This window comes from Phyllobates terribilis, unplaced genomic scaffold (genome assembly GCF_046119375.1).
Source record: "Phyllobates terribilis strain yellow unplaced genomic scaffold, ASM4611937v1 Scaffold_86__1_contigs__length_6382490, whole genome shotgun sequence".
In the NCBI taxonomy this organism is placed as follows: domain Eukaryota; kingdom Metazoa; phylum Chordata; class Amphibia; order Anura; family Dendrobatidae; genus Phyllobates; species Phyllobates terribilis.
The window spans coordinates 6,256,948-6,267,757 of NW_027362846.1; the positions used below are offsets into that span (position 1 = coordinate 6,256,948).

A 10,810-nucleotide genomic window follows, 5' to 3' on the forward strand; every position below is an offset into this window, starting at 1 on the left:
CCGTATGAGGTGGTGGAGAAACTCGGTGAAGTGAACTACGGAGTCTACCAGCTTGGCCAAAGAAAGCTGCACCAGGTGAACCGTGTAAACCTGCTCAAGCCGTGGGGAGATCGGGAACCCGTGGGAACTCCTTCCCTGGGAGCCACCCCCGAAAGCCAGGTGGAAGGTGTCATGATACCGGAGATCCTTTTAGCCAGCCCAGAAGCAACAGTGTCGGCAACAGCTTCAGCAGTATGGGGACCTGTTCTCAGAGTTGCCGGGGCATACTCAGGTTGTAGAACATGACGTGCTAACAGAGCCGCATGTAAGGGTGAACCTGAAGCCGTACAGGATTCCTGAAGCACGCCGGGAGGTGATCTCAGCCGAGGTGAAGAGGATGTTAGACCTCCATGTGATAGAGGAATCAAAGAGTGGATGGTCGAGCCCCATCGTCCTCATGCCAAAACCCAACGGCGAGTAAAGGTTTTGTAACGACTACCGCCGGCTGAATGAGGTGTCCAAGTGCGATGCATACCCGATGACCCGCGTTGAGGAGCTCATCGAGAGGCTGGGAACAGTGAGGTATATTACCACCCTCGACCTGACGAAGGGTTATTGGCAGATCCCCATATCCCAGACAGCCAAGGAGAAGATGGCTTTCTCGACACCTGATGGATGCTTTCAATACACTTGGATGTCGTTTGGACTACAGGTGGCCCCAGCCACCTTCCAGATGGCTATGGATCGGATCCTAGTCCCACATAAGAAGTATGCCACAGGCTACCTTGACGACATTGTAGTCTTTAGCCCAGACTGGGCTAGCCATCTACCTAAACTACAGGCCGATCTGGATGCTCTGAAGAAGGTGGAATTTACTATAAATCTCGAAAAAAATGTGCAGTTGGAAAGGAGGAGGACAAGTACTGGGGCTATGTCGTCGGGAGAGGCGAAATAAAGCCACGAGTCAATAAAGTGGAGGCAATCCAGACCTGGCTGCAACCACTCCAAGAAGCAAATGAGAGAGTTCCTGGTAATGGTGGGATATTACTGGCGGTTTATCCCAAATTTTGCCATGATGGCCGCATCACGTATGGATCTCCTAAAAGGTACCAAATCAACCATTGTGAAGTGGACAGAGGAAATAGAGACGGCGTTTCAACAGTTGAAGTTAGCACTATGTAAGTAGCCGGTTCTGGTCACACCTGACTTTAAGAAAGAATTCGTGGTCCAGACGGATGTTTCAGATGTTGGCCTAGGAGACGTACTCTCTCAGGAGATAAATGGAGAAGAACATCCCATCCTCTATCCGAGATGGAAACTCTCGTCCTGCGAGAAAAACTACTCAATAGTAGAAAGAGATACACCGTAGATACACTGAGATACTAACTACTAGGCCGGAAATTTAAACTGGTATCAGACCATGCCTCTTTGAGATGGTTGAGAGAAAAGAGAGGTAAAAATGCCAGGGTAACTAGATGTTTCTTAGGTCTCCAGGACTTTAATTTTCAGGTGGAGCATTGGCCTGGGAAGTTACACGGGAACGCTGATGCCCTCTCTAAAATCCCCTGCCTGGTGTCTGAAGGTGCCCAAACCCCCAGCTTTGGGCTGAAGGGGGGAATATGTGACAGACTCACTGGTGTTATATGCGAGGGGAGGTATGTGTCACTCCGGCTGCTAGCCTGTGTGAACTGAAACCTACAAACTTTACTCCAGCATGTTATATGTTGGGGGTTAATTCCCTAAAGGGTGTGATTTTATGTGAATGGCAAAGACGGTGGGAAGTCATTCACCCTACCTCCCCTCAGGGTGTGGCTGAGCAAGCTTAAATGCTCAGTCACTATTTTTTTTCTGTTGTTGTGTTTGGAGAGGCAAGGTCTCCAGAATGGGAGGCCATAGCTCAGGAAGGAGCTGAAGGCTGTGATACAATCCCATGGACTATGCTATCGTTTATCTTTTCTTTTGTTGTTTTGCCAGTAAGGCAGAGTTTGTTTTTGCTGGACCTGCAAAGCTTTATGCCACATAATAAAGCCTGCAGAGAAAACTTGGTTTCTGAGTCTACTTCGGAAAGCAGCCAAGTGAGTCGTCTTACCACATGCTCTATGGAACTCATACACCAGCCTTGAGCTAAATACTTGTTGAAATAAGGTAAAAGTTATTACAGTAACTTGATTTTCAATTCTTCATACAAAAACCACTCGTGGTCAACGTGTTTCATCAGTTATGCATTATTCATGTTGTTTTAGGCCGGTTTGCTCGGCTGTACACGGAGGTAGACATGGAACACTGTCTCTTTAAGGTTTGGATTGGTTTACTAAAAATGTCATAAACCAACCTAGAGTTCATAAAGTAAACACAGCCCAATTGGCATAGCGGCAAAGCAAAATAAAAAAATACAGCACAGTCCTTATATCGGCCGGGGTTCGGCCACTCAGGGTTAACAACAGTCGAGGTTAGCACAAAACACAAGCTCCTCTCTCTCAGGAGCTAGCTTCTCCATACACTGAACAACACCTGAGGCAAAAGGCTGGCTATATAATAGCCCAGACCACACCCTGGGGTGGAGATATGGTGAATGGCCTCCCGCCCGTTCACAAGCAAAACATGCCCTGATTAACACTCTCTGCACATACCATGCAGAAGACTTCCACATTTCACATCACTGAAGCCAATAGCCTCAGTGAAACATATCTCCCCTCCAGCACTCTGCCAGTGACTGTCACAATGCCCAGTCTTCCATGCACAATATTTATTATGAGATTTAGACACTTTCTGTGCCGTGTCAAACACATAGGCAAAGCCTTGGTGGGAAAAGCATGGCCTAGAGTGAGATACCACCGGCTTTATTCATTCATTTGTTCATGATTAAAAGAGTTTGAAAAATCACACAATTTTTGCGAAATATGAGACTTGTCATTCACCACCAGCAGGTGGAGACACGAGGGCCAGACGGTGCTCTCGTCCACTGGCCCGGCTGTCTTTAGAAAGACCATATGGACCAGGGCTCGTCACACTGAACTCCCACACTCCTTCCCCATGGGCATAATATTACTCAAATGACATAGAAAATACACACGCGGCTCCGCTCCGTACACCTCGTACACACGCGCCTCCTCCCCGTACACCTCGTACACACTCGGCTCCGCTCCGTACACCTCGTACACACTCGGCTCCGCTCCGTACACCTCGTACACACGCGGCTCTGCTCCATACACCTCGTACACACGCGGCTCTGCTCCATACACCTCGTACACACACGGCTCTGCTCCATACACCTCGTACACACACGGCTCTGCTCCATACACCTCGTACACACACGGCTCTGCTCCATACACCTCGTACACACACGGCTCCGCTCCGTACACCTCGTACACACGCGGCTCCGCTCCGTACCCCTCGTACACACACAGCTCCGCTCCGTACACCTCGTACACACGCGCCTCCTCCCCGTACACCTCGTACACACGCGGCTCCGCTCCGTACACCTCGTACACGCGCGGCTCCGCTCCGTACACCTCGTACACACGCGGCTCCTCCCCGTACACCTCGTACACACACGGCTCCGCTCCGTACACCTCGTACACACACGGCTCCGCTCCGTACACCTTGTACACACGCGGCTCTGCTCCGTACACCTCGTACACACACGGCTCCGCTCCGTACACCTCGTACACACGCGGCTCCTCCCCGTACACCTCGTACACACACGGCTCCGCTCCATACACCTTATACACACGCGGCTCTGCTCCGTACACCTCGTACACACGCGGCTCCGCTCCATACACCTCGTACACACGCGGCTCTGCTCCGTACACCTTGTACACACGCGGCTCTGCTACATCCACACTGTAAACCCCTCCTGACCCCACACATAAACTTCAGCTCATCCAGCACCATGACAACCAGCACAGCAGAGTCCTGCATCCACTGAGGCCCCTGATCATGTGACCCCTGACTCCTCCCCTCCTGTGACCTCATCACAGGTCCTGTGCGCACAGAGCAGCCATATATGTGGTGACGGCTCTGCAGGTGGAGGTATGTGGAGTCTCCATTACTCTTTATCAGGATTAGCCGTTATTCACACTCGTGCGTCTATTTTGTGTCTGCTTTTCTTGCATGGTGAAATAAATCATCGCTCTGATTGACAGCTGGCTGCTCGCAGGGAGGCAGCAGGGAGGCAGCTGACAATCAGTGTGATGTCGTCAGTCACGTCCCAACAAGAAAGCAGAGCCAAAGAGAAGCTGCTGCTCCGTCTACGTGACTTGTCGCGCCCCCGGGGCCGTGGGGTACTCAGCAGCCGGGCCCTCAGATGCTTGGGGGATTTTCACGGTGGCTGGCCCGGTCCGTGGCCCAGGGCGGACAACTGAAAAGAGGGGAATGTATATTGGGATAATAGGTTTGTAAATGTTTGTGACGGTGTTGTGGCAGCTTAGATGGTATCGCTCCCCACAGGTGGAGCAGGGCCTCAGGGCAGCGTAGGAGGGGGGGGACCCAGCCGGGTCAGAGCAAGAATAGGAGCACACACGAAAGTCACTTCAGTACCTTTTACTGATGGAAATTCAGGCACGTCCCGGAGCACTGTAGGGTGAGGGGGTGCACGTCCGGATTCTCCCCAGTGAGCGGGTGTACGGCCTCCTGTCTCTTGCCTTTCTGTAGTAAGTTTCTGACCTGCCTGGAGCTAGGCCTAACTTGGTTTCTGTTCAGCACCTGCTAACTTGGTGATAGGGCCTTCTGTTGGAGATCACTCTCCCTATTCTTTGGGGTCTCCGTGATTCCTGACCCTGGTACGTATCAGCTTTTGGTGATCCTGGGACATGTAGTTCACCAGGGGTTCCAGTTGTTTTCTACTGGTCATGAAGATCCACGTAGACTCGGACCCGGTGTCCGGTATATGCCTCGGGGTGAGCTGGTTAAGCTCCTCTGCCCCCTATGTTACTCACTTTCCACTCGCCTTCGGCCCCACTCGGGTCCTCACTAGGCTACACACACTGCAGCCGGGACGCTGCTCTTCTTCGCCGCTCTCAGAGTGTCGGCACACTCCTAGCTCTCTATCCTGAGCTCTGTGAGTTCTAGTCTGGACTCACTCTACAGACTATACTGAACTCTTTCTGCAGGAACTGCTAGGCTCTGGCTCGACTGCACTGACTCCTTCTGTGTCTGAGCAGGAACTGGTGAATCACTGAGCTGCCTAGCTCCACCTTCCCTATTTATATCCCTATTGGGCTCCCTCTGGTGGTCTGAGGTGGAAGGTGGAGGTGTGTGTATGCTGTGGGGGCCTCTTGTGGAGAAATCCGGTAATGCACCCCTCTAGGATCTGTGGTACCAAGCGCAGCTGGGCGCCACAAACTCATCAGGAGCCGCAGAGTCACCGGCAGGAGCAGTCCGTGACCACTCTGTTCCAGGCAGACATTGAGGCAGGGCAAGCAGGCAGTTAGGAACTATCTGCCTTTTACTTTTAATATGTCTGTGTCCACTTCTTCTTCTTCCGACATCATCCAGGATCAGATCCACAGATTACTGCTTTATACCAGAATCAGTAATTGTATTATTACATAGAATTATTGATGACGTTACATCTTCTCATCTTCTTCTCATTCAGGTCTCTACAATATCGGATCCTCTCAGTGAAGATCTTCTATAGAAGAGAATTTTCCTTGATGGATAGGGAGCGAGACAAGATGGCGGAGAGGATATTCCACCTCACCTTAGAGATCCTCTTCCGGCTTACTGGAGAGGTGAGAGATTCTGATGACGTCTCATTACATCATTATTATCTATGGGAATAACAGATGGACAGAACTGGAGAGGTGAGGACTCTGGAAATGTCTGGAGGGAGATTTATTAATGTGTCTCTCCATAACCAGGATTACACAGTAGTGAAGAAGACCTCTAGTGGGCGCTGTCAAGACCCTGTGTCTGAGGGATGGGAAAGACCCCTGAGCCCAATCACGGGTCCTCCACCTCACCCCCTGATACATGAGGACATCAATGACCAGAAGATCCTAGAACTCACCTACAAGATGATTGAGCTGCTGACTGGAGAGGTGACACTGCTGGGAATGCTGGGACATTATACAGTAACGCTATGAAGGGATCGGGAGGATGACGGTATCATTGTATGTGTCAGGTTCCTATAAGGTGTCAGGATGTCGCTGTCTATTTCTCCATGGAGGAGTGGGAGTATTTAGAAGGACACGAAGATCTGTACAAGGACGTCATGATGGAGGTTCCACAGCCCCTCACATCACCAGGTAATAGACAGGACTAAATACACACGGCCTATAATTATCTGTATGTAAAGAATGGATTCAGTCCCTGTATGTGTTTCCTCCAGATCTATCCAGTAAGAGGACAACACCAGAGAAATGTCCCCGTCCTCTTCTTCCACAGGACTGTAAACAAGAAGACCCCAATGTTCCTCAGGATCATCAGGCAGATGGAGAGAAGGTGTCATGAGATCTCCCCTATGATGTGTAGACGGCTGTGAGGGTCTTGTGCTCAGTCTTGTTTTATCCACCAGTATTATATGTTTTATACTTGTGTAATGAGGACGGTGGAGATGGCAGGATTAGAGCTGATCATAGATGGGACTTCTCCATCTGTCTGTGACTTTTACAATATTTGTTTCAGGGTGAAGATCTGACCCATATTAATACTGCAGAGACATATGTGAGGGGTGATGAGCGGTGTAAAGAGGAGATTCCTACATATGACCACCCAGGTGAGTAGTAACCACTAAATGCAGAGAAGTCACAGATTCTTCTCAGTCACCAGCTGAAATTATTTAGAGTTACATTTTTTATTCTGCGTCTGTGACGCCGAGTCACTTCTCGGACAAGCCGTGAGGCGGGGAAGTCAAGGAGTCAGAGGTCAAAGACACAGGGATAAGACAAGAAGATAGTCAGAGGCAAAGTCCAGGGTCAGGAAACTAAGGTCAGAGTACGTCAAAGGCAAAAGGGATAATACAAACAAGTAGCCAAAAGGCAAATCCAAGGTCTAGCAACAAAGATCAGAAAATGAGAACACAGAACAAACACACCACAGAGCTTAGCTACAACTGGCAATGTTCTGACCCTTGCCAGCCAGGTAATCATCCTGGTGATACCTGGAGGAAACCCCACTGGCCCGGCTGGATTGGAGAGCTGGATTGAAAGAAGAAACCCCTTTTAATATGCTCCTCTATGACCTTGGTCTCTTCACAGAGAGGAGAAAGTCACAATAGGAAGAGGAGAGGAACACTGAGGACACGGCCTTAGTGTGGACTCGTAAGAACAAGGACAACTTAGGTGTGATATATGATGGGAATCTTGACAGAAATTTGACTGAGCTCATTATAGTCAGTGGGGAGAGTCGGGCTTCGCTCCTGTGCATCTAGTGATGAATCCGTCCCCAGTCTGTTTTGCATTGCTTTGCTCCTATAAAAGAACAGGGTAACAAGAGGGTTTAGCAGTAGTGTGAACATGGCCTTAAAGGGGTTGTCCATTATTTTCTAACATTTTCCTTATGTGGGCAAGGTAGAATGAAATGGTAAGCGGGTGTGGTCAACAGCGTGGTCGGAAATTTAGCCTCATAATTTGTCCCACTTTCTCTTCTTTGAAAGTCGGGAAGTATTTGGCCCCATTCTAGAAGTAATACCCCCACGGTGCTCCTCTTACAACTATTTTGAAAAAAACAATCGATTCTCTCACCTGTCCCAGCAGCTACTGCAAATGGCTCAGCCTTCTTCCTTCTACTCCCGACTGGCTCCCGACCCCTCAATTCCTCTACTGCTGCAGTCCTATCAGTCGTCCAAGAATTTCTGCAGGCCTAACTGGATTCTTTAGTTGAAATTAAAACATGTTTTTATAAAGCTGATGTATCCAGGATATAACATATCAAATTATAGATTATAATATATATAATATATTCTCCCCTTGGAGCTCAACTCCTAACTCTGTATAATGTAGTGTGTAGGGAAAAGTATAAGTGACCACGCCATTTTTGTATCCACTTTTGCATCTAATTGAATAAATAAATTCTGTATTATAACATATATTTAACGGTTTATTCCCACAATCACCATGAAGTTTCACTTAGCTGGCTTACTGCTTTGTTTCGGGACATGTATAGCACAGAGCTTGTATTGTGAAGGATGATATCATGAAAAAGCTTACTTCATACCAGGAAACAACAATGTGCTGGTAACTAAGCGAACGATATACTGCAGGATGGGGCTGTATATAGAGGTGCTGAGAGGATAGCTATGCTGCAGGAGGGGGCTCTGTATAAAGGGAAGAGAGCTAAGATTATAATGCAGGAGGGGACTTTGAGAGTTAAGATGAGAGATCTACTGCAGAATGAGGCTATACTTAGGGGGGCTAAGAAGAAAGATATACTTCAGGAGTGGGCTGTATACAGGGGACAATAAAGATACATACTGCGAGAGGTGGCTCTGTGTACAGGGGGCTAAAAGAAAAGATCTACTGCAGAATGGGGCTCTAGAGATAAGCTGAGATTAATTGAGCTGTGTTTTTTTTTTGCCTGCTGCCTAGGGACTTCAGATACTGCTCTGTTGATGCATATAGCAAAGGATTATCTTCTGTAAAGCTTCATTTTTAGTTTCACAAATTGATCTGTCATCAGCAGGCAGCTCTACACTGCCATTGTGGAGGATTACAGTTGAGTTGAGCTGTGCTGTAACCAGCGGCAGATGTAAAACCACACAGCCAGCTTTAGTGTTTTAGGTGTCAGAAGATAAAATCGATCAGGCAGGGTTCTGTACCGGAGCAGAGAGTGCACATTATTACAAAATAAGTCTGTTTTATTTTTGGTAGATGTCTTCACTAGGAACTCGGAGAGACGTCTGATCTCTTCAGAACTTAAAGCAGGAGATTGTCGTATCACATCAGATACATATGAAGACAATGCCATTATCTCAGATATACCCTCAACCCTCGACAGCAAAGATCCATCATCTGATCAACAGGTCCTATCTTCTGATTCATTACGGGATGATAAGCAAAGTAAAAGTCAAAGAAAGGGCGTTAAAGAGAGAAGAGGTCGCACTGGGGTGAAGCAATTTTCATGTTCAGAATGTGGGAAATGTTTTAATCAGAAGTCAAATCTTTTTACACATCATAAAATTCACATAGGGGATAAATCATTTTTATGCCCAGTGTGTGGCAAATGTTTTCACGTCAAATCTACTTTTGTTTCACATCAGAGAATTCACACAAGGAAAAAGTCATATGAATGTTCAGAATGTAGGAAATGTTTTCATAGGAGAGCTGATCTTGTTAAGCATCAACATGTTCACACAGGAGAGAAGCCATACTCATGTTTAGATTGTGGAAAATGTTTTAAGCAGAAAGGAACTCTTACTATACATCAGAGAATTCACACGGGGGAAAAACCATTTTCATGTTTAGATTGTGGCAAATTTTTTAGCCATAAATCAGCTTTTGTTATACATCAGAGAAGCCACACTGGGGAGAAGCCGTATTCATGTTCAGAATGTGGGAAATGTTTTATCCAGAAATCAGATCTTATGAGACATCATCAAATTCATACGAAAAAAAAGCTATCTTCATTTTCACGCTCTGAACGTGTGAAATGTCTTAATCAGAAGTCAGATATTGATGAGCATCAAAAAATTAACACAGGGGAGAAGCCATATTCATGTTCAGAATGTGGGAAATGTTTTAAACAGAAATCAAATCTTATTACACATTATCAAACTCACACTCAGAAACAGCCATCCACATTTTCATGCTCAGAATGTGAGGCACTATTTAAATGCAAATCAGATCTTTTTACACACCAGAGAATTCACACAAGGGATAAACCATTTTTATGCCCAGTGTGTGGGAAATGTTTTCAAGATAAATCTACTTTTGTTTCACATCAGAGAATTCACACAGGGAAAAAGCCATATGCATGTTCTGAATGTAGGAAATGTTTTCATTGGAAATCAGATCTTGTTATACATCAGAGAACTCACACAGGGGAGAAGCCATATTCATGTTTAGATTGCGGAAAATGTTTTATCCAGAAAGGAACTCTTTATATACATCAGAGAATTCACACGGGGGAGAAACCATTTTCATGTTCAGAATGTGGGAAATGTTTTAGCCATAAATCAACTTTTGTTATACATCAGAGAGGCCACACAGGGGAGAAGCCGTATACATGTTCAGAATGTGGGAAATGTTTTACCTGTAAATCATCTTTGGTTACGCATCAGAAAAGCCACACCGGGGAGAAGCCATATTCATGCTCAGAATGTGGGAAATGTTTTACCCAGAAATCAGATCTTATTAGACATCATCAAATTCACACCAAGAATAAGCCAACTTAATTTTCATGTTCAGAAAGTAGGGCATTATTTAAATGGAAATCAGATCTTTTTACACATCAGAGGATTCACGCAGAGGAAAAGCCATATTCATGTTCAGAATGTGGGAAATGTTTTAAGGGGAAATCAACTCTTGTTATGCATCAGAGAATTAATGTTCAGAACGTGGGAAATGTTTTAAGGGGAAATCAACTCTTGTTATGCATCAGAGAATTCACATAGGAGAAAAACAACTTTCGTGTTTAGAATGTAGCAAATGATTTAGCCATAAATCAGCTTTAGTTATGGATCAGAGAAGCCACACTGGGGAGAAGCCGTATTCATGTTCAGAATGTGGGAAATGTTTTAATAAGAGATCAAGCCTTACTGATCGTCAAAAAACTCACATAATGGCTTAGCCACAATTATATTCTAGATTTTGGTAATGTTTCCCTCATGCGTAACAACTTTATAAGCTTTAAAGAGCGCACACAGATATGTTTATCTACTTACGTACAATAA

General features: G+C 46.4%; 1 protein-coding gene across 1 annotated transcript; it reads left to right on the top strand.

The window, feature by feature from the left end:
• The first annotated feature begins 1,054 nt into the window (after window positions 1-1,054).
• LOC141197725 (uncharacterized) lies at window positions 1,055-10,810 on the top strand. The gene is made up of 6 exons (XM_073662808.1): window positions 1,055-1,157; window positions 1,954-2,054; window positions 5,841-6,020; window positions 6,104-6,227; window positions 6,584-6,697; window positions 8,790-10,810. Exons 1-6 carry the CDS (start codon window positions 1,055-1,057, stop codon window positions 10,310-10,312), a joined length of 2,145 nt encoding a protein of 714 aa, XP_073518909.1. The 3' UTR covers window positions 10,313-10,810.